General features: G+C 58.9%; 1 protein-coding gene across 7 annotated transcripts in view; it reads left to right on the forward strand.

Annotated features, from left to right (window-relative positions):
- The window catches only part of ELAVL3 (ELAV like RNA binding protein 3), a 48,282-nt gene that overhangs the window by 12,490 nt on the left and 11,839 nt on the right, over nucleotides 1-23,953 (forward strand). For 5 of the 7 annotated variants that reach the window (XM_065576049.1, XM_065576050.1, XM_042844447.2 and 2 more), the window contains exons 2-5: nucleotides 19,891-20,113; nucleotides 20,473-20,576; nucleotides 20,989-21,142; nucleotides 22,309-22,534. In XM_065576049.1, coding sequence (XP_065432121.1) covers nucleotides 19,891-20,113; nucleotides 20,473-20,576; nucleotides 20,989-21,142; nucleotides 22,309-22,534 — 707 coding nt within the window. The remainder of the gene's footprint in view (nucleotides 1-19,890; nucleotides 20,114-20,472; nucleotides 20,577-20,988; nucleotides 21,143-22,308; nucleotides 22,535-23,953) is intronic. The other 2 variants (XM_024101281.3, XM_008163328.4) reach the window with 1 other exon arrangement.

Below are 23,953 nucleotides of genomic sequence, written 5' to 3' on the forward strand. Positions count from 1 at the left end.
AGTGGGGTCTGGTGGTTTAGAGCAGGGGGCGCCGGGAGCCAGGACTCCTGGGTTCCAGCTCTGGGAAGGGTGTGAGGGTCTGGTGGTTAGAGCAGGGGGCGCCGGGAGCCAGGACTCCTGGGTTCCCGCTCTGGGAGGGGAGTGGGGTCTGGTGGTTAGAGCAGGGGGTGCTGGGAAGCAGACCTCCTGGGTTCCAGCTCTGGGAGGGGAGTGGTGCGAGCCCAGGGCAGTTCCATGCTGGCAGCTCCTGAGCCGTAAACAAGCCCAAGGCGGGTGCATCCCGTGTGGCTCCAGCCCTTCGTCACGTCGCCCGGGTGACCCGCAGCCAGGAGATTTGCCCTCCTCCTGCCCCCCCCGCCCCGGCTACGGTGCCGGGGAGAATCAGTCGGCAGCAAAAGACGCCCAGTCCCTGTGCCTGCCAGAGCCTCTAACACAACCCAGGAGTCCGGCTCCCAGCCCCCACCTCTGCCCATCAGACCCACTGGACCCCCAAGTGTCCCTTAATGGCATGGCGAGGGGCTGTGGGCTCTGGGGTGTCCCCTGCCGGTGGCAGCTTCCCCCTCTGGTGGGGATGGCCAGCCTGGGGGCTCTCTCCTTGCGGGGGTCTTGGCAATGCAAAGGTGCGGCTGGAGGGGGAAGGGCTGGCAGGGATACAGGCAGGGCATGTCCAGCAACTGGGTTGGGGGGGATGCTTGGGGAGGCAGAGCAGCAGCCTGGGGGGGCGCGGGGGGAGACTGTGAGGACACAGGGCAATTCCTGACATTTCACCCCCCACCCCCCTCCAATTCTGGCCTGAGGCAGCGAGCCCGGGCCCCCCAGCCGGGCGGGTTCTCGCGAGGTGGTGGCATGGCACCAGTGACTGGTGGCGTGGCACCCTGGCTGGGATGGGTACCCACTTGCCCTGTATCCTGACCCCCTCCCCAGCACCTGGGCTGGTGAGATCCAGGGCCTGGCCGTCACATTCTGGAAGCCAGGACTCCTGGGTTCTATCCTGGCTCCGGGAGAGAGAGCGCGGTCTAGTGGTTAGAGCACAGGAGAGCTGGGAGCCAGGACTCCTGGGTCCTATCCCTGGCTCTGGGAGGAGAGCACGGTCTAGTGGTTAGAGCACAGGAGAGCTGGGAGCCAGGACTCCTGGGTTCTATCCCTGGCTCTGGGAGGAGAGCGCGGTCTAGTGGTTAGAGCACAGGAGAGCTGGGAGTCAGGACTCCTGGGTTCTCATCCCTGGTTTGGGTGGGTCTTGTTATGAATTGCTGCACAGGTTTAGTTTTAAAACTACTGGAGAAATGGAAATAACTTGGCAAATTTCTCCAATATCTCGCTTTAAAGGTAACGGGACTCCCCTAAAAAAACCTGGCTTGGTGAGCAAATGTAGAGGAATGGACTGGATCGTGTGTGTGTGTGTGTGTGTGTGTGTGTGTGTGAGTCCCCTCTCCTGGAGCAGCTCAGTTCAGCAGTATCCTAGCCCCTGTACCGCTAGCTGCAGAGGGAGTCTCCTCTCCTGTATCAGGGGCATTTGCTACCAGGAGTGACCGAGAGCTGCCCAGCTCCTGGGAAGGGCTCCAGCTGTGTGGCTTCGTTCTGTCCGGGGAGGGGAGGGGGATGTGGGGAAGGAGGGGGTTATTGTGTGAACACACCCACCCACACAGCATCAGGCAGCCCCATTGTGCCAGGCGCTGGACAGACACAGACCAGAAGAGGGTCCCTGCCCTGAACGGCATCCCGTCGAAGAACGCTCACACGTCTCCGAGCGATTGGTTCAGGTTCTCTGCAGACTCAGGCAGACGTTGCTGCACAGGCCACACGCAGGTCTCTGGCTGTTATGGGGCCGGGACGGCACAGAGGACATTGCTGGGCAGGGATCTGGGCATCCTGGGAGTGCAGCCCCAGAGCTACCGGGGGGCCAGGTGACCTGAACATTTGCCTCCTGGTAAGCGCCCGGAGAGTAACATCAGATCGACCCCCTGTGACGAACTGGGACTGTTCTTACTGTGGTGTGTGAATGCTGACAGGGGAGTGTGGCTAGGACGGTCTGCATTGGGGGATGGGAGACTGGCCCAGGGAAGATACCTGAGCATTAACATGAGAACCCAGGAAGGGGTTAGAGGCCAGGTGACACCTTTGCCCGGGAAACTGAACAAAGGCTGGGGAGAGAGTTCAGAGCTGGCTGGTGACATGGCTGGGAGGCAGACGGGGCTCTGACCTCCCAAGGGGGCTGGGGTGCCCTGGGACCCCAAGATGGACCTAACTGAGGGGGTCCTGTTGTCTGTGCCTGCAAGACCTGTCTTGGACTGTGTTCCTGTCGTCTAAATAAACCTTCTGCTTTACTGGCTGGCTGAGAGTCATGGTGAATCGCAGGAAGCCGGGGGTGCAGGGTCTTGTGTCCCCCCACACTCCGTGACACCCCCCACCTTGCTCTAACCCGTCCCCTCCCATCCCTGGGGGCTTCCCACCTGCGAGCCAGGCTTCACAATATCTTGGTGGTTTCCTGAGAGGTCCCAGGGTCAGAGCTCCAGGGTGCCCAGCCTCAGGTCTCGCTGTGTGTGTGTCAAACCCTAGGTGGGTGGCGGGTCTTAGGGGGCATAAAGGTCAAATTTTGGTCACCTCCCCACCCCTCCTTACTCAATGTGTCAACTCAGCCAGGCAGGGGCTCTCTCCCCCTTTGGGTCTGAGCAGCGCCTGGAAGAGGGGACCCTGATCCGGGTCGGGGTCCGTGCAGCGCTTGGCACGATGGGACCCTGATCTGGGTCTGGGCAGCGCCAGGCACAAGGGGGCCCTGATCTTGGTCAGATCCTGTGTGGAGCCCCCCAGCATGGGATCGTGATCTGGGACAGGGTCCGTGCAGCACCTGACACGATGGGGGGGGCCCCCTCTCAGCTAATGACCGCCTCTGCAAAGTGCTTTGAGATCTGTGGCTGAGAGGAGCAATACAGCAGCATTGTTACAACTTGTTTCCCTGGGGCGTGGCACACTCTCTGATGAGATATTATGCGGTGTGAGCAGATCGATCTGGCCTGCTGAGCAAGAAAGCAGGCGCCTAAGAGGCTTTGGGGACGTTACGATTCTCAGGGAGTCTGTGCGTAACAAAACAGATTCCAGTAGCACAGATTCCAGGTTAATTTTGTCTGGGCCTGCTGGGCTGTGAGGATGCAGGGTGCTAGCTCTGTGCCCCTGGGCCATGCGTGTCCTGAATGCGCAGAGGCATGAGACGCTGTTGCAGCGAATGTTCTAATCGGCACCTGTGGTTAATCGATTTGGAGATGGCTCTTTTGAGCGGCGAGAGCGCTTTTATTTGGGACGACCGCTGGGCTAGGTCATCGGTCGCTGAAACGGCTTGACGTGCTGTGTTGAAAGAAAAGCACGGTCCAGTGATTAGAGGAGGGAGTGGGCTCTCGGGGGTTAGAGCAGGACGTGGCTGGGAGTCAGGACTCCTGGGTTCTGCTCTCAGATCTGCCTCACCAGCCTATATGATTGTGGGGGAGTCGGTTCCCCTTTCTCTTCCTCAGTTTCCCAGGTCAAGGGCAACTGGTGTAAAGCCAATCAAGGGAAGAGGTTTTGCACATCCCCAAATGCCAGGTCAGGCTGTTAGATGCGAACTTTGTCCCAGGGGAAACAGCCGAGGCCCCGTCCGGACTCCCAAATGCAGGAGTGTTTCTACATTTCAACCCCAAGCCATTGAAAAGTGCAGGAGTGGCTTAAAAATATCCTGAGATTTTGAAAAAAAAAAGCCCCTGGTGGGAGCTTTATTTGTCTTCTGGCTTTGGAGCCATAGGGAGGTCGCATTTTTCGGCCTTTGTCCACAAGGGCTAGAAACTGACGTTGGGTTTTGTTTTCAGTCAGAAGCCGAGGGTCCCAAAGAATCCCGTGACTCCGGGAGCTGGGGCTTTCTGGTGAACCCCATTGAGGGGGCAGCCCTGGGACTGGATGGAAGCAGAGGGCTTTGGCAGGGTTAACTGGGCCCAGGAAACAGCTGCCCTTTTTGATGGGGAACCAAAGTCCTTAGAGCCAGACTTCCGAGAGCTTCCAGTCTATGGGAACCACAGCACCATGGGCCTCTGACGGTCGGGATGGCGTGGAAGTAATTATTGAGGCTGGACTGATGGGAAGATGACCAGAGCCAACAGTGCACCGGGGGCTCTGTAATGTTCTGTACTCGAGAACCACGTAGAAACAGGGGACAGGGAGTAGGGGGGTGATTTTCCCTCTGTATGAAGCACTGGTGAGAGCGATACTGGAATAGTGCATCCAGTTAAAGAACATAAGAAAGGCCAGACTGGGGCAGACCAGTGGTCCAATGTATCCTGTCTTCTGACAATGCCTGGTACCAGATGTGAGTGAACAGAACAGGGCAATCTGTTCCCCGTCGTCCAGTTTAAGGACACCCAGAGCATGTCCCTGATCCTCTTGGCTAATAATCATTGATGGACCTGTGCTCTGGGAATTTATCAAATTCTTTGTTTAACTCCATTATACTTTTGGGCTTCACAACATCCCCTGGCAGTGAGTTCCACAGGTTGACTGTGCGTTGTGTGAAGAAGTCCTGCCTTATCTTTGTTGTAAACCTGCTGGCTAGTAATTTCCTTGCGTGACCCTTGGTTCTTGTGTTACGTGAAGGGGTAAATAACACTTCCATATGCACTTCCTCCACACTACTGGCAATTGTATAGACCTCTATCCTATCCCCCTTTAGTCGTTATACAGAAGCTGTTCCAGCCCCCTAATCATTTTTGTTGCCCTTCTCTGTAGTTTTTCCTATTTGAACATATCTTTATTGAAATGGGACAGCCAGAACAGCACGCAGTATTCAAGGTGTGGGCGTAGCATGGATTTATTTAGAGGCATTATGATATTTTCTGTCTTATTATCTGTCCCTTTCTGAATGGTTCCTAACATTCTGTTCGCTTCTTTGACGGCCGCTGCACATTGAGTGGATGTTTTCAGAGAACTAGCCACAAAGACTCCCAGATCTCTCTTGAGTGGTAACAGCTAAATTAGACCCCATCATTTTGTATGTATAGTTGAGATTATGTTTTCCAATGTGCGTTACTTTGCATTTATCAACGCTGAATTTCATCTGCCATTTTGTTGCCTGGTCACCCAGTTTTGGGAGATCCCTTTGTGACTCTTCACAGTCTGCTTTGGACTTAACTATCTTGAATAATTTTGTATCAGCTGCAAACTTGGACACCTCGCTGTTTACTCCCTTTTCCAGATCATTTATGGATATGTTAAACAGCGCTGGTCCCAGTGCAGATCCTTAGGGGACCCTGCTCTTTACCTCTCTCCATGCTGAAAACTGACCATTTATTCCTACCCTTCTGTTTCCTACCTTTTAACCAGCTACTGATCCATGAGAGAACCTTCCCTCTTATCCCATGACTGCTTATTTTGCTTAAGAGCTTTGGTGAGGGACCTTGTCAAAGGCTTTCTGAAGGTCCAAGTGTGACAGAGCAGGGAGCAGGGCAGATTTGACCTGGAAATGTTGCAGGGGGATTGCAGTGAGGAGGGGGGACTTCCCTTGAAGGAAGCTACCTGAGCTGTAACCTGAGCCAGGAACGGGGGTGGGGAGAATTAACACCTTCTGCCCGGGAGACTGAACAAAGGAGAGTAGCAGCGGGAGGAATTGGGAGTTTAGTTTCGGTTGGGGCTGGGTGGTGCAACGCAGGGAACCCCAAGCTGGGGTCTAAGCTCCCTGAACCTCCCAGAGGGACCTAATTGAGGGGGTCTGGTCGTACCTACACGCTCTGCTTGAGACTGTGTTCCTGTCCTTAAATAAACCTTCTGCTTTACTGGCTGGTTGAGAGTCGCAGTGAATCTCGGGAAGAGGGGTGCAGGGCCCTGACTCCCCCACACTCCGCTACACCAAGTACACTGTAGCCACTGGATCACCCTTGTGCACATGTTTGTTGAGCCCATCAAAGAATTCTAGTAGATTGGTGAGGCGTGGTTTCCCTTTACAAAAGCCACATTGCCTCTTCCCCAGTGTATTGTGTTTCTGTGTGTCTGATAATTCTGTTCTTTACCAATTTGCCTGGTACTGAAGTTAGGCTCACTGGCCTGTAATTGCCACGATCACCTCTGGAATCTTTTAAAAAGTTGGTGTCACATTAGCTATCCACAAGTCATCTGGTCCAGAGGCTGATTTAAGTGATAGGTTACATACCACAGCTAATAGTTCTGCAATTTCATATTTGAGTTCCTCCAGAACTCTCAGGTGAATCCCATCTGGGCCTGGGGACTTATTATTGTTTAGTTGATCAGTTTGTTCCCAAACCTCCTCTGGTGACACCTCAATCTGGGACAGCTCCTCAGATTTGTCACCTGAAAAAAATGGCCCAGGTGTGGGAATCTGTCTCACATCCTTAGCTGTGAAGACCGATGCACACAATTCATTTAGGTTCTCCACAACGGCCTTGTCTTCCTTGAGTGCTCCTTTAGCACCTCGATCGTCCAGTGGCCCCACTGGTTGTTTGGCTTCCTGCTTCTGATGTACTTAAAAAAAATATAATTTTGTTGCTGTTAGTTTTTGTGTCTTTTGCTAGTTGCTCTTCAAATTCTTTTTGGCCTAGCTAATTATCCTTTTACACTTGACTTGCCAGAGTTTATGTTCCTTTTTATTTTCCTCAGTAGGATCTGACTTCTGATTTTTAAAGGACGTCGTTTTGTCTCTAATCGCCTCTTTTACTCTGGTGTTTAGCCATGGTGGCATTTGTTTGGTCCTCTTACTGTTTTCTTAAAATTTGGGGTATCAATATAGTTTGAGCCTATATCATGGTGTTTTTTAAAAAGTTTCCATGCAGCTTGCAGGCGTTTCACTCTTGTGACTGTTCTTTTTAATTTCCACTTAACTAGCCTCCTCATTTTTCTGTAGTTCCCCTTTTTGAAGTTAAATGTTATTGTGGTGGATTTCTTTGGTATTTCCACCCCCCCCCCAAAAGATGGTCAATCTGGTTAAAAGAAGAACAGGAGGACTTGTGGCTACTCTGAAACCTTTCAATCTGGTTAGTGATCATATTAAAAAGGCTGCGGGAAAAGCCAGAGAGGGTCCAGAGAAGAACCACAAAAATCATAGAATCATAGGACTGGAAGGGACCTCAAGAGGTCATCTAGTCCAATCCCTTGCATTCAAGGAAGGACTAAGTTATATCTAGACCAGGGGTTCTCAACCTTTTTCTTCCTGAGGCCTCCCCAACATGCTATAAAAACTCCACGGCCCACCTGGGCCACAATAACTGGTTTTCTGCATTTAAAAGCCAAGGCCGGCATTAAGGGCTAGCTAGCAGGGCAATTGCCCAGGGCCCAACATCACAGGGGGCCCCATGAAGCTAAGTTCAGGCTTCTGCTTCAGCCCCAGGTGGCAGGGTTCAGGGTTTCTCCCTGAGCCTTGGCAAGTCTAACATGGGCCCTGCTCGGCAAGTCTAATATGGGCCCTGAAACCTGCTCGCGGCCCCCAGGGGGCTCTGGACCCCATTGAGAACCACTGATCTAGACCATCCCTTGCAGGTGTTTGTCCAACCTGCTCTTAAAAATCCCCAATGATGGAAATTCCACAACCTCCCTAGGCGATTTATCCCAGTGCTTAACCACCCTGACAGTTAGGAAGTTTTTCCTAATGTCCAACCTAAACCACCCTTGCTGCAATTTAAGCCCATTGCTTCTTGTCCTATCCTCAGACGTTAACAGGAACAATTTTTCTCCCTCCTCCTTGTAACAACCTCTTATGGACTTGAAAACGGTGAGCACGTCCCCTCTCAGTCTTCTCCTCTCCAGACTAGACAAACCCCATTTTTTCAGTCTTCCCGCGTAGGTCACGTTTTCTAGTCCTTTATTCATCCAAGCAACAAATCCGCCAAGGGCTGGGGGGAAAAAATGCCGGCGAGTGAAAACCAGAGGGTTGGTTTTAACATTTTTGCTGGTGTGGCTCTGTTGAGTAGGCCTGTGAAAGGCCTGTCACTGCCAGTCATGCCGGCATAAGCTGTAGTGTAGACGCAGTTGTATGGCTGAAAAAGTTCTCAGGGGACTGGCATTGGCTATACCAACAAAAGCCCTGTTCCGCCAGTATAAGCCAGGTCTCCATTGGGTTGCGGGTCTTGCTGGTGATTAGCTGGGGAACAAACTGGGGGATTTGCTTGGTTCGTGTCTGGCAGCTGCTTTATTCAAACACAAGTCACAGGGCGAATTCTCGGGCCCATGAGACACGGGAGATGGCCCCTTCTGCTGTTAAAATAGAGGACGCTGCAGGGGGTGGAGGTGACCGACAGCTAGGGGGCCCACTCAGACCCGATGGACCTTGTGGAAAGGAACCCCTGGGGACCCAGAGGCATGTTAGCAAATCAAAGCCCCCCTTAGCGCCTCCTGTGTGCCAGCCCAAGCGTTCTGTCCAACAGGAGGCGCTAGGTCGGGGTCTGTCTGTCCCCAACGCGGAGGCAAGAGAGAGAATCCGACAGGCTCTTTAACCCAACAGCCCTTGGCCGAGTGAGATCCAGCTTCAGAACGAGAGATGGATTCAGGCTGGGAATAACAGGGCCAGTTTTGCCCAGCGAGGGGCATGAACCCGGAGGAGCTGCCCACGGGATGGGGCAGTTTCTGCGTCGCTTGGCGGCTCTTGCTAAAAGAGATGCTGCGATCCAAGGGATTGTTCTGAGCGTTGAGTCTGACCTCCCGCATTGCGTGGCCCGGAGAAGCCACCCAGCTGTTCCTGCACTGAGATTCTGACTAGCTCACCCACCAGATATGGGCTGGGAGCCAAAGCTCTCAAGGGACGCAGGCAGAGGCAGCATGGCTGCACTGGGACGCCTATTTCCGGGGCCACTGGGGTGCTGCCTGGGTACGAGAAGGCAGTGGTGGGGTTGGGAGCGGTCCGTGGCGGTGCCTCTGGGCACCGTGGGGCTCGGGTGTGTAATGGGGCATCAGCTCATGTGACTGTTTCTGAAGGGCATATCTGGAAGGCAGGAGGGCCTAGTGGTTAAAGGGTTAGGATGCAGGAGCTCTGGGTTCGAGTCCTGGCTTTGCTGCAGATGTTTTGTGGCCTCAGCGTCAGGTTATCCAAGGCCCCACACATGTGGTGGGAGTCGGAGGGCTGAGAATCTGCCCCCAAACTCTCAGAGACCCCCTCAGTCAAACAGGAGGTGTTAACAACCCTTCCCCATGCTAGTGAAAGTGCGATCAACTGAGGGCAAGGACTGTGCATCTGGGCTGCGTCTGGCACGATGGGAACCCTGATCCCGGCACGACAGGGCCCTGATCTTGGGCGGGGTCTGGGCATCGCCTGGCCCGACGAGGCCCTGATCTCGGTTGAGGTCTGGGCAGCGCCCGGCACGACGGGACCCTGATCTCAGTCGGGGTCTGGGCAGCGCCCAGCACGATGGGGCCCTGATCTCGGGCGGGGTCTGGGCAGTGCCCGGCATGACGGGACCCTGATCTTAGTTGGAGTCTGGGCAGCGCCCAGCATGACGGGGCCCTGATCTCGGGTGGGGTCTGGGCAGCGCCTGGCACGACGGGGCCCTGATCTCGGGTGGGGTCTGGGCAGTGCCTGGCACGACGGGGCCCTGATTTCGGGCGGGGTCTGGGCAGCGCCTGGCATGACGGGGCCCTGATCTCGGGCGGGGTCTGGGCAGTGCCTGGCACGACGGGGCCCTGATCTCGGGCGGGGTCTGGGCAGTGCCTGGCACGATGGGGCTCTGATCTGGGCTGGGGCCTCTAAGTGCTACCGTAATAAGCACCCTTTAATCCTGCCCACCATGTGCTGGGTGCAGCTGGGGAGATCTGAACGGGAGGGAAGGGGATTGATCCCAGGGGACTATCCTAGGCCTCAGCATAAGGGCTAGAACCCAGGAGTCCTGGGGCCCTGTCTCTGTACCCTCCCCACTAGGTGCTACTGCCCTTCCAGATACAGGACCAGAACCCAGGCGTCCTGGCTCCCAGGCCTACCCATGACCCCCAGGCCCCCTTCCCCCCGCAGCTCCAGGAGGCCTGACCCCCAGCCACATCACTAACATGCCGGCTTAGCCACCCCGACCTGTCTCATTCTCTCCCTGTGCCGTAGAGGTCCCCTGACATGGGGGGGAGGGGAGGGCGGGTGCGCGGGGGGGGGGGAGGCGGATGTGTGGGAGAATAGCAGAGCTCCGTGGCTGGCAGCCCGGTGCCTCCTGTCGCCTGGGCGCTCAATGCCCCATTGTCCGCAGGGCCTGGGGCCAGCATTGTGTGTGCCGGGTTTGTCTCTGCGTGGGGGGAAGGGGAGGGGGCGTTTCGCTCCTCTGTTGCCTCCCTGCCTGGTGCACAATGGAGGATTATCAGGCCACGGATGGCTTGCTTTGCTGCAGAGACGGGCGAGGGAGGACAGGTCCGGGGTCAGGACTCCTGGGTTCTATCCCCAGCACTGGGAGCGGAGGGGGGGGGTCTAGTGGTTAGAGTGGGGGGGAGCTGGGAGCCAGGACTCCTGGATTCTGGCTCTGGGAGGGGAGCGGGGTCTAGTGGTTAGAGCGGGGGGGCTGGGCACCAGGACTTGATTTAAAAATGGCCCTTAATGGAGGACGGTCCCGCAACTGTCATGCCCCCGCCACAGCCACACGGCGACTTCTCCAGCTGGGGAATGGGGATATCCGTTTTTAAAAAAAATCTTGAGATTGTCTTAAAAAATCATAAGATTTTTTTTTTTTAAATCAGTCCATTTGAGGTATTTTCGCTCTGGGTTCTGAGCCTTTAGGGGCAGGTTGTCACACTTCTCTCTGCACCCGCAAAGGCTTTTGGATGGCCATGAAAGCTGGCATTCCCTCGTCAGCTCCATGACGCGAGCAGCCGGGGAATCACCAAACATTGCTCGTTCTGGCAAAACTGCCGACGTGGTGTTTAAAGGGGATAGACGGTGAGAATGCCTGGGTTCTGGGCCCAGCCCTGGGGATGGGGCTACTAGAGGAAGGGAGAATATGGACACCTAGATCTATCCCCAGCTGTGGGAGGAGAGTGTGATCTAGTGGTTAGAGTGGGGGGGGGGGCGCGGGGGCAGTCAGGATGCCTGGGTTCTAGTCCCAGCTATGTGATGGGAGTGGTGTCTAGTGGTTACAGCAGGGCTGTTATTCTCACTTCTGCCCCAGATTTGCTGTGTGATACGTCTAAAAAAATAACTTACGTGTTCTTGTGCCTCAGTTTCCCCATCAGTAATGTGGGGATGACAACGTCCTCCAGAAACTAGGCAGGACTTGGAGGAAACCATCTAACCCACCCAGCTCCTCCACAGCCAGCCGGGCATGCTGCCCTGAGCCTGGCACACCAAGGCTGGCACGCCCAGGACTTTGGGACGTCCCGCCGGGCAGACTGCCCCGAGCCGGGCACACCAGGGCTGGCACGCCCAGGACTTTGGGGCATCCCGCCGGTCAGACTGCCCCGAGCCGGGCACACCAGGGCTGGCACGCCCAGGACTTTGGGGCGTCCCGCCGGGCAGACTGCCCCGAGCCGGGCACACCAGGGCTGGCACGCCCAGGACTTTGGGGCGTCCCGCCGGGCAGACTGCCCCGAGCCGGGCACACCAGGGCTGGCACGCCCAGGACTTTGGGGCGTCCCGCCGGGCAGACTGCCCCGAGCCGGGCACACCGGGGCTGGGACGCCCAGGACTTTGGGGCGTCCCGCCGGGCAGACTGCCCCGAGCCGGGCACACCGGGGCTGGCACGCCCAGGACTTTGGGGCATCCCGCCGGGCAGACTGCCCCGAGCCGGGCACACCGGGGCTGGCACGCCCAGGACTTTGGGGCGTCCCGCCGGGCAGACTGCCCCGAGCCGGGCACACCGGGGCTGGCACGCCCAGGACTTTGGGGCGTCCCGCCGGGCAGATTGCCCCGAGCCGGGCACATCGGGGCTGGCACGCCCAGGACTTCGGGGTGTCCCGCTGGGCAGACTGGGTATTTAGAGACCCCCATAGCACTGAGTAGAGAATTTGTTCCCTTCTGTATCTCGAGACCCCCTGTAGAACGGAACAGGGAATTCCATCCCTCCTATAGACACCCCCAGGGGCCGTATAGCAGCAGATGGAGGGGCTGATTCCCTCTATAGGGCTTTGTAGGGAGCCTATGGCAGGGGGAGGGGGTGAGTAGATGGGACGAGATTCGGGGATACCCTGTAGACCCCCCAGGGGGGCTGGTCTCTCTGCGGGGTGATGAGCTGGGGGAGGGCTTTGGAGGGCCAGGGGGGCAACATCACCCCCATACCCGCTCCGGCCAATCTGGATTAGGGGATGGCGTCTCTGTTGCCAAGCGGTTGCTGAGAAGACGGTTGCTGCGGCAACTGAGGCCCGCGGGCTGGGCCAGATGGCTGTCATGTGGAAAAGGGGTCCGGGGGGGACTCAGGCCCTGGGTGTGTGTCTCAGTCCAGCCCCCCCGCCCCGTGACATATGTTTGCTGGGGGGAGGGGGGGGCTAAGCTCGTTGTGTGGCGTTAAGGCGGATGGAGCCGGGGGATCATCCTAATTAGGGGCTTAGCCCGGCTAAGCCGGGCCGCAGCCTGCAACTCACACCGCGGCCGGCTGCGCCATGGCAGGGGACGGCCCCGCGCGCGCCCGGAGACACAGCTGCCCGAGCCAGGCGGGGCCAGGGGGCTGGGACAATGGCAGGGCCCCAAACGGGGGTGACTTCCCTCCTTGGCCCTGTCTGTCTATCGCTCCCCCCATCCCTCCATCCCCAGCCTGGCCCATCTGTCTGTCCCCAGCCCCTGCTATCTATCTATCTATCTATCTATCTATCTATCTATCTATCTATCCCCATCCACCCCCTCTATCTATCTATCTATCTATCTATCTATCTATCTATCTATCTATCTATCCCCATACCCCATCTATCTATCTATCTATCTATCTATCTATCTATCTATCTATCTATCTATCTATCTATCTATCTATCTATCTATCTATCTATCTATCCCCATACCCCATCTATCTATCTATCTATCTATCTATCTATCTATCTATCTATCTATCTATCTATCTATCTATCTATCTATCCCCATACCCCATCTATCTATCTATCTATCTATCTATCTATCTATCTATCTATCTATCTATCTATCTATCCCCATACCCCATCTATCTATCTATCTATCTATCTATCTATCTATCTATCTATCTATCTATCTATCTATCTATCCCCATACCCCATCTATCTATCTATCTATCTATCTATCTATCTATCTATCTATCTATCTATCTATCTATCTATCTATCTATCTATCTATCCCCATACCCCATCTATCTATCTATCTATCTATCTATCTATCTATCTATCTATCTATCTATCTATCTATCTATCCCCATACCCCATCTATCTATCTATCTATCTATCTATCTATCTATCTATCTATCTATCTATCTATCTATCTATCTATCCCCATACCCCCATCTATCTATCTATCTATCTATCTATCTATCTATCTATCTATCTATCTATCTATCTATCTATCTATCTATCTATCTATCCCCATACCCCCATCTATCTATCTATCTATCTATCTATCTATCTATCTATCTATCTATCTATCTATCTATCTATCCCCATACCCCCTCTATCTATCTATCTATCTATCTATCTATCTATCTATCTATCTATCTATCTATCTATCTATCTATCTATCTATCTATCTATCCCCATACCCCATCTATCTATCTATCTATCTATCTATCTATCTATCTATCTATCTATCTATCTATCTATCTATCTATCTATCTATCTATCTATCTATCTATCTATCTATCTATCCCCATACCCCATCTATCTAACTATCTATCTATCCCCATCCACCCCATCTATCTATCTATCTATCTATCTATCTATCTATCTATCTATCTATCTATCTATCTATCTATCTATCCCCATCCACCCCCTCTATCTATCTATCTATCTATCTATCTATCTATCTATCTATCTATCTATCTATCTATCTATCTATCTATCTAACCCCATACATCCCATCTATCTATCAATCTATCTATCTCCATACATCCCATCTATCTATCTATCTATCTATCTATCTATCTATCTATCTATCTATCTATCTATCTATCTATCCCCATACATCCCATCTATCTATCAATCTATCTATCGCCATACACCCCCTCTATCTATCTATCTATCTATCTATCTATCTATCTATCTATCTATCTATCTATCTATCTATCTATCTATCTATCCCCATCCACCCCCTCTATCTATCTATCTATCTATCTATCTATCTATCTATCTATCTATCTATCTCCATACACCCCATCTATCTATCTATCTATCTATCTATCTATCTATCTGACTCCCCCTGCTGCCGGGTGCTACCAGCTGTGCTGGGAGATGGGGATCTCTCTGCTCCCCAACTCCTATTGGCTCCATGCCAGGGGCGCTGTGTGCCCCCAATGGCCCCTCCCCCATACCAGGGGACCCCCCCACTCTCCGCCATGCCAGGGGCGCTGTGTGCCCCCAATGCCCCCTCCATACCAGGGACCCCCACTCTCCCCATGCCAGGGGGCTCCGTGCGTCCCCCATTTGGCCTCTTCCAGATTTCAGATTTCCCCCCAAATCCGGGGGCTCTGCCCAGAGGTGCCGAGAACAGTCCCCTGTGAGTTTCGAGTGGCTCAGAGGTGGCTGGGCAGGGCCCCCGGGATTTGGGGGAAAATCAGAAATCTGGAAGAGCCAAATGGGGGACGCACGGAGCCCCTGGCATGGGGAGAGTGGGGGTCCCAGGTATGGAGGGGGCTGCCTACAAGTGTCACCCTCTTGCTGCCTCCCACCCTGGAGTGACCTGAACGGATTGACGGCGTCCGGGCAGAATGTGATCCCGTGCAGTCTGGGCAGGCCAGGAGAAGGAGTCTGGGGTCCACCAGGTGTGGGTGGGGCTGGGAGCCAGGACTCCTGGGTTCTATCCCCAGCTCGGAGACGGGAGTGGGGTCTTGTGGTTAGAATGGGGGAGAGGGGGTGGAAGCCAGGACTCCTGGGTTCTGTCTCGGCTCGGGGAGAGAAGTAGGGATCCAATGGGTAAAACATGTGGAGGGAGGTTGCATTTGGGACCCCCCACAATCCCTGGGGCCCAGGCCCTCGGGGGAGGGGAGCATCCAGGTGGGTTTGCACAGGTCTGGCTGGGCCTCAATCTGAGGGTGGGGGGAGGAGGGACCCAGCGAACCCAGCCCCACAACACCATCTGGGAATGAGCCCCCAGTGTGAGGGGGCCCACGGAGGGGCTTCCAGTTCCCAGGGTGCTGGGGGAACTCATAGGAACCCCACCTTTCAGCACCAAGGCAGGGGGGTGTCTGCTCGGGGGAGCCCTGGGCTGGGACGGGGGGGCTGCGGGTGGGACTAAGGAGCGTTGCCGGGTGCAGTTTGGCTGGTAGTTCACCGCCTGGGGCCGGGGATAATGTCGAGATCGATGTACGGATCAATAACCCGACAGGGAGCCGATGGCCACCCCAGAGCAGCTGCAGGGGCCACTCAGCGGGGCAGGGCGGGGGCTGAGGGGTCGCTGGCAGGCCGGGTGTTGGCGGGGCGGGGGCGGAGGGGTCGCTGGCGGGCCGGGTGTTGGCGGGGCGGGGGGCGGAGGGATCGCTGGCGGGGCCGGGTGTTGGCGGGGGCGGGGGCGGAGGGGTCGCTGGCGGGCCGGGTGTTGGCGGGGCGGGGGTGGAGGGGTCGCTGGCGGGCCGGGTGTTGGTGGGGCGGGGGCGGAGGGGTCGCTGGCGGGCCGGGTGTTGGCAGGCTGGGGGTGCTCTGCCATGGGCCAAATCCTGCTTGGAGCAGATGTAACCCATTGGGGCGCCCTCCCCAGTCAGTCAGTGCTGGCCCAATGCCCCAGGGTGGCACTAGGGGGCGCTGTACTGCAGGGAGCGGGGTGGGGGCTCAGTAAGGGGTGCTCTCCCCTCGCAGTTGGTCCTACCCCCAATACCCCTGCCTGGTGCTAGGGGGCGCTGTGATTGCTTCTTCCTGATCAACTAAAAATTCCTAGGCCGGGGAGGGGGATGGGGGGGTCAGTAATGTCCCTCATGAGGCTTGAACCTGGCCAAACTCCCCAGCCCCTCTGGGCTGTAAGCTGTGGGGTGGAGGTGGAGTGTGAGGCCAGGTGGACACAGAATTTGCCGGGTAGAACCGTGAGGCTTGGGGGGGGTCTGATTTTCTAGCTATCCCAGATACCCCCTGGGCTGGCTGCACAGGAGAGAGAGCTGGTCAGTCGGGAGTGTGGAAAAACTCGTCCCCGACCGACGCAGCCGAGCCGGCGAAAACCCTGGTGGCGCTGGGGTGAGCGATGCCCCCCCCCCAGCTGCATCCCTGCTAGGGGCACTTTGCCAGGCCCTCTGTGCTCCCCAAGGCCTCTAAGCAGACCCAGCCGCGTCTCCGCCGGAAAGTGAATTCGGATTAAGGCATCCTGGGGATGCCACGTGGGGACGGACACTCGTGCGTTGGAAGGAAAAGGCCTCGTGTAGCTTAACGCACTTGGGTTAAACGGTGCCATTTTTTGGCCAAGGTCTCTCAGCCTGGGTCTACACTGCAATCGTTGGCTGGCAGAGCTCTGCTGAGCAGGGGGTGACCCCTGCCTGGCGTAGCAGCACCGGCAAAATGCCCCAGTCTTGGAGCCGTACGCCGGGCTTGTCCTCGCTGGCGGCTCAATGGGGGCAACTCTCCGGCGGGGGCACTCAGCACCCAGAGGCACACGGCCACCGGGCGCCTCCTGCTGCCAGAATCGCGCCTCCGGGCTGCGCGCAGGAAACGAGGGATGGGTTTGAGGGAATGGGCTCCCTGAATCACATACCCCGATCCTGCTGCCCCCCTGCCTTGCCGCTGAGAAAGGGGGATGTCTCCGGGGTTCTCCATTGCTGGGGGCTTTTCACCAACATTAACGTTGGCTTATCAGAGGGGCCAAGACCTCTCATGTCTTTGGGGATTTTCGGACAAGCTGCAGGCAGGGCCATTTCCCCGCCGGCCCGGTCTCACCAGAGGGGCGGCAATGCCCCCTGTATGGGAATCGCCTCCTGGGATCTGCCCTGCGTTTCCTGGACTCACAAAGCCATACGTCATGTGGGTGGCAGGACGGCCGCAGGGATGGAGCAGGCCCATGGACGATTAAAGGGTCGTTGGCGATGGAGGCTGGATCGAAGTGCCGGGCGAGGGCTTTTCAGTCTGGCTGACAAGGGCCAGTGGCTGGGAGTTGAAGGTAGATAAATCCGACCCTGGAATTAGACACGGGGAGGTGATGACACGGTGAAGCCGCTTCCCGGGGAGGGGCTGGACTCACCATTGCTTGGAGGGCTTTGAAAGACGATCTCCCACTTCTGGGAGCAATTCTACAGCTTTGGGGGGGGGGGGGGCTGGTCATGGGGGTCCCCCCTGGCTTGGAATCTGTCAGCCCCACTGTTCATCCCCTTCCATCACGGACCACGAGGAGAAGAGGAATCTCTGCATTGCCCTCCGCATGCTCCCGGCTCTGCATTAAGGCAATGGCTAGAATCCAGCCTCATGCTTCAGGGCTGCAGCCGGTTGCCTGCAGGGGTCAGGAAGGGATGTGGAGGGGTCGCTGGCAGGCCGGGTGTTGGCAGGCTGGGGGTGCTCTGCCATGGCCAAATCCTGCTTGGAGCAGATGTAACCCATTGGGGCTGAGCGCTCCGTGTACACCCCGGGGGGAAGCCAGGGAGGGGGCGCGAGCAAACAGGGACAGACCGAGGCTGGACATGGGGCGGTTTCTGGCCACCGGGGGGAGGCAGATCTGGGGCCCCCGGAGGAGCTGGGTGGGCGAACGCGTTGGAAGGTGGATCAGTGTCTCAAGGGGAGGGTCTGATGGGGCGTCCTGGGGCAGCCGGGCCTGGAGGATCCAGCGTCCTCGGGGGGGGGGGGGGGGGTATGTGGGCGGCTGAGGCAGAGTTAAGAGCAAGGCCAGGACTGGAACAGAGGTGTTGGGAAGGGGGGGGGCGGCTGATTCGGGGTTCATCGGTGCATTGGAGGGGGCAGAAATAACCAGGCCAGGGCGGGGGTTGGAGCAGGCTCCCCATTGCTCCGTTGGGGGGAGGGGAAGGAGCTCAGCTGCAGGGAGCGCACGGGGGGGGGGATCTCGCCCTGGGCAAGTCTGGGCCTGAGTCTGGGGCCATTTGGGGGCTTGGCTCCCCAGAATGTTAGAACAGCTGGGACTGTCTGTGCTCAGCCTGTCTGTCTGTCCCCCCCGCGTCTGTCCCCCCCCCGTCTGTCCGTCTGTCTGTTCCTCTCTGCCCCTCTGTCTGTCCCCCCCGCCTGTCTGTCTGTCCCCTCATCCGTCTGTCTGTCCCCCCTGCCCGTCTGTCTGTCCCCCCCGCCCGTCTGTCTGTCCCCTCATCCGTCGGTCTGTACCCCCCCGCCCGTCTGTCTGTCCCTCTCTGCCCCTCTGTCTGTCCCCCCATCCATCTGTCTGTCCCCCCCGCCCGTCTGTCTGTCTCTCTCTGACCGTCTGTCTGCCCCCCCGCCCATCTGTCTGTCCCTCTCTGCCCCTCTGTCTGTCCCCTCGCCCATCTGTCTGTCCCTCTCTGCCCGTCTGTCTGTCCCCCCCCACCCGTCTGTCTGTCCCTCTCTGCCCATCTGTCTGTCCCCTCATCCGTCTGTCTGTCCTCCCCCGCCCGTCTGTCTGTCCCTCTCTGACCGTCTGTCCCCCCGCCCCTCTGTCTGTCCCCTCATCCGTCTGTCTGCCCCCCCCGCCCGTCTGTCTGTCCCCCCGCCCGTCTGTCTGTCTCTCTCTGACCGTCTGTCATCCCACCCATTTGTCTGTCCCTCTCTGCCCCTCTGTCTGTCCCCTCGTACGTCGGTCTGTCCCCCCCGCCCGTCTGTCTGTCCCCTCATCCGTCTGTCTGTCCCCCCGCCCATCTGTCTGTCCCCTCGCCCATCTGTCTGTCCCCCCGCCTGTCAGTCTGTTCCCTCGCCCGTCTCTCTGTTCCCTCGTCTGTCTGTCTGTCTGTCCCCCCTGCCCATCTGTCTGTCCCCTTGCCCGTCTGTCTGTTCCCTCACCCATCTGCCGGCCCCCCCAGCCAGTCTGACTGTTCCCTCGCCCATCTGTCCCCCCTGCCCGTTAGTCTGTTCCCTTGTCAGTCTGTCTGTCCCCCTGCCCATCTGTTTGTCCCCTCGCCCATCTGTCCCCCCACCTGTCTGTCTGTCCCCTCATCCGTCTATCCCCCCTACCTGTCTGTCTGTTTCCCCGCCCGTCTGTCTGTCCCCCGCCTCGGCCCAGCCGCCTGTCTCTCCTTCGCCTGACTATCTGTCCACCCACCGCCTGTCTGTCTGTCTGTCTTCCCTTCCCGGCCCGTCTGTCTGTCCCACCTCCCTGGCCCGGCCATCTCTTCTCCCAGCCTGTCTGTCCCTTCCCCACAGCCAGGCTGTCTGTTCCCCCCTGCCCCTGGGCCGGCCGCCTGTCCCCCTCGGCCTGTCTGTCTGTCTGTCCCCCTCGGCCTAGCGGTCTGGGCCCCCCAGCCTGGCCGTCTGTCCTCCAGCACTTGGTCACGCCATCCCCGGGTTTCATGGGCTCTGGATTTGGCAGCCTGGACGGGTTTTGCCAACAGTTTCCTCGGTCCCTTGGCTTTTCCCTGAGCGCGGGTGGGAAGGCGTGTCCGTCTGTCTGTCCATGGCGCGCCCCTCCCCCCGGGGCTGAGCCGACCCCAGCGCCAGGACGCTTGGCGACCCATCGGGGTGACAGCGAACGCCAGGGCATCCTGCCAGATCCCCCCCCTTGGAGAATCCCCCCAACCCCATGGAGTGCCCCCTTGGATCAGACCCCTCTCCCCACACAGTATCCCTACCCCACACAGCACCCCCTAACCTCACCCATCATCCCCTGCCCCCACAGCGCCCCCTGCCTGCAGAGCGATCATCCCCTGCCCCCACAGCGCCCCCTTGCCTGCAGAGCGATCACCCCCTGCCCCCTCTTGTCTCCAGCAGATAATCAGCACCATGGAGACCCAGGTGTCCAACGGCCCCACCAGTAACAGCGGCCTCCCCAACGGGCCGCCCCTGAGCGCCAACGGGGCGGCCGACGACAGCAAAACCAACCTCATCGTCAACTACCTGCCCCAGAACATGACGCAGGAGGAATTTAAGAGCCTCTTCGGCAGCATCGGGGAGATCGAGTCCTGCAAGCTGGTCCGGGACAAGATCACAGGTACGGGGGCTGCGGGTCGGGAGTGAGGGGCACCGGCAGAGCTGTGGGGGGGCAGGGCTGGGAGAGCAGGGGGCTGCGGGTCGGGAGTGAGGGGCACCGGCAGAGCTGTGGGGGGGCAGGGCTGGGAGAGTAGGGGGCTGCGGGTCGGGAGTGAGGGGCACCGGCAGAGCTGCGGGGGGGGCAGGGCTGGGAGAGTAGGGGGCTGCGGGTCGGGAGTGAGGGGCACCGGCAAAGTTGGGGGGGAGCCCAGGGGTGGGGTAGCAGGGGGCTGCAGGTTGGGAGTGAGGGACACCTGCAGGGCTGTGCGGGTGGGGGGAGGGGGCTCAGTGCCCCCCATTCACGTCTCTCCCCGCCCCCAGGGCAGAGTTTAGGTTACGGGTTCGTGAATTACGTGGACCCGAATGATGCGGACAAAGCGATTAACACCCTGAACGGGCTGAAACTGCAGATGAAAACCATCAAGGTGAGCGGGGGGCAGGAGGCGACGGGTGGGGGCTGGGGAGGAGGCTGGGGGGGACGAGGGGATGAGGCTGGGGGGGACAAGGGAATAAGGCTTGGGGTGGGGGCTGGGGATGAGGTGAGGGGGGAGAAGGGGATGGGGGGGACGGAGCCGGTTGGATTCAAGGACAGGGAGGGGTTGCGGGGTAGCCAGGTAACCCCCCAGCCACAGACAGACCCATGGAGCGGGGCGGGGGGAGGAAGCATCACAGATCCTGCCCCTGTCCCCAGCTCGGATAGGGGCCTAGTGGTTAGAGCAGGGGGCTGGGAGCCAGGACTCCTGGGAGGGGAGGGGCGAAGCGTGAGGAGGTGGCAGGGGAGGGGTTGGCCCCTCCTGTCTCCCTGGACCCCCGTCTGACCCCTCCCCGCCCCCCAAGGTCTCCTACGCCCGGCCCAGCTCGGCCTCCATCCGCGACGCCAACCTGTACGTGAGCGGCCTGCCCAAGAGCATGAGCCAGAAGGAGATGGAGCAGCTCTTCTCGCAGTACGGCCGCATCATCACCTCCCGCATCCTGGTGGACCAGGTCACAGGTGGGGGCTGGGAGCCCGGACTCCGGGGTTCTCTCCACGGGGCTGGATCAATGGGGCCTGGCGACTTCAGCGACATCCAGCTCCAGCCCCTCCCAGGCCCCCTGGATCAGACCCAGGGGCCCATCCGGGCCTGAGGGAGCGCGAGGCCTGGAGACCAATGGGCCGGTGGTGGTGGGGTCAGTGCTGGGGGGGGGCCCATGGCTCTGATTTGGCCCAAATGGGGGAGGGGGTGATCCTCGTCTTGATGGGCCCAGGCTGCTGTGAAAAGCACCCATGAGTGCTCAGAGCCCCCTGCCCTGTGGTGCCCCCCCCCCACTGACCCTCTGCCTCACTCCCTGCCCCATGGCGCCGCCCACTGCCCTCCTGCCCCACGGCACCCCCAACTGACCCCCCTGCTCCCTGCAGCACAACGCCCCCCACTGACCCTCTGCCTCACTCCCTGCCCCATGGCGCCGCCCACTGCCCTCCTGCCCCACGGCACCCCCAACTGACCCCCCTGCTCCCTGCAGCACAACGCCCCCCACTGACCCTCTGCCTCACTCCCTGCCCCATGGCGCCGCCCACTGCCCTCCTGCCCCACGGCACCCCCAACTGACCCCCCTGCTCCCTGCAGCACAGCATCCCCATTGACCCCTCCCCCACTCCCTGCCCCATGGAGCTCCCCCTGCTCCCTGCCCCACAGCGCCCCTCACTGACCCCCTGCTCCGCTCTCTGCCCCACGGCACCCCCTGCCAAGCCCCACCCCGGCCTCCTGCCCCATGGCACCCCCTAATGACTCCCCTGGCCCCTTGCCCCACAGTGCCCTCTGCCAAGCCCCACCCTGGCCACCTGCCCCATGGCATCCCCTAATGACTCCCCTGGCCCCTTGCCCCATGGCACCCCCTGCCAAGCCCCACCCTGGCCACCTGCCCCATGGCATCCCCTAATGACTCCCCTGGCCCCTTGCCCCATGGCACCCCCTGCCAAGCCCCACCCCGGCCTCCTGCCCCATGGCACCCCCTAATGACTCCCCTGGCCCCTTGCCCCATGGCGACCCTTCCAAGCCCCACCCAGGCCCCCTGCCCCACAGGGCCTGCTCTTAACCCCACAGCTCCCTGCCCCACAGCGCCCCTTGGCGCCGCGCTGAGACCGGCCCAGCCCCCCTGACCTGGCTGCGCTCCCCCCAGGTGTCTCCAGAGGGGTGGGCTTCATCCGCTTTGACAAGAGGATAGAGGCGGAGGAGGCCATCAAGGGGCTGAACGGGCAGAAGCCGCTGGGCGCCAGCGAGCCCATCACCGTCAAGTTCGCCAACAACCCCAGCCAGAAGACGGGCCAGGCGCTGCTCAGCCACTTGTACCAGACCACGGCACGGCGCTACACGGGGCCACTGCACCATCAGACCCAGCGCTTCAGGTGAGCCCCCCGGCCGCACGCCCCTCTGCCTGGGAGCCCCGCCCCCTCACGGGTCACCCCTCCCCTTTGGGCCGTGGCCCCGCCCTTCTACTGCTAGCACCTCCCCTTTCGCCAGTAGCCCTGTCCCCTTTTCCTGGCCCCGCCCATTTTTCTATTAGCGCTTCCCTATTTGCCACGGTGCCTCCCCTTTTGGGAGTGGCCCCTCCCTTCTACTGTTAGCACCGCCCCTTTCACCAGTAGCTCCTCCTCCTTTGCCCTGGCCCCGCCCCTTTCACTATTAGCTACCTTCCCAAGACCCCTCCCCTTTTTGCCCCATGCCCCTCGTCCTTTACTCTTAGCACCTTTCCCAGCCCCTCTTATTAACTCCTCCCATTTCACTAGTAACCCCTCCCCCTTTGCTCCTGACTCCTCCCCTTGTTCTATTAACATTTCCCCTTTTGTCCCCTTTTACCATTGGCCCCACCCCTTACACTAGTAGCCCCACCTCCTTTGTTCCTGCCCCGCCCCTTTGTCAATAGCCCCACCCATCTCCTATGTATAGCACTGTTAGTCCTGGTTGCCCAGTGACGAACTCGGGGTCTGTGAAATGGCCCCCTGGGTACCTCTTCCCCCGGGCACTCCCTTCCCTCTGTCTCTGCTGGGGCTGGGGGGCTCCCCATCACCTCTCGCTCTCTGCCCCCTGCTGTCACCCCCGCCCCCACCTGGGGCTGGCTCCATCGCAGAGGTGTGAACCATCCGGGACCCCTGGGGCCTAGTCCGCACAGCGCTAAGCGGGGTCAGGCTGCGGCTAGGACTTGGATGGGAGACCCCCCCCCTCCCCTGCCCAAGGGGCTGAGTTAGAGGCGGGGGGGTGCCAGGTGCTGGGCCCGGGGAGGCACCGCCTTGCAGAGAAGAAATAAAACTCAGTTCTTAGTAGCTTGGGTCAGGGGCGTGAGCCCAAAATCCCATCCTGCCCCCCAAACTCCTGCCAGGGCCGGACTCCTCCCTCATGGGCTGGCTCCGTCTGTTGTGCGGCATTGGCTGGAAAACCAGCCCCCACCCCAGAGGTGGCTGCATCCAGCAATGGGGCTGGATCCCCAGGTGTCAAAGCAGTGATGGCCGTTCACGCCGGCCGGGGGGTCTGGCTTTGTGGGGCAGGAAGGAAGGGGGCAGCTGGGATGCTGTTGGCCGTAGCTGCCCCTCTGGAAGGCAGGTAACTGGTGGCCTCTTGGGCAGGGCACCCTGGGTAGGGACTCGGGATCCCTGTAGAAACAATCCCCTGCCCCACCCCAGAGGTGGCTGCATCTCAGCACTGGGCATCATGGCTAGATGGGCAGCGGGTGGCCGCGGGGGGGGGGGGGGGGGGGGGGGATGGGACCATTCCTGGGAAGCCGGTGATTCAGGGACCTCAACTTTCTCAATCACAAGAAGAGGGAGTGA

Source organism: Chrysemys picta, chromosome 22 (assembly GCF_011386835.1).
Source record: "Chrysemys picta bellii isolate R12L10 chromosome 22, ASM1138683v2, whole genome shotgun sequence".
Classification (NCBI taxonomy): domain Eukaryota; kingdom Metazoa; phylum Chordata; order Testudines; family Emydidae; genus Chrysemys; species Chrysemys picta.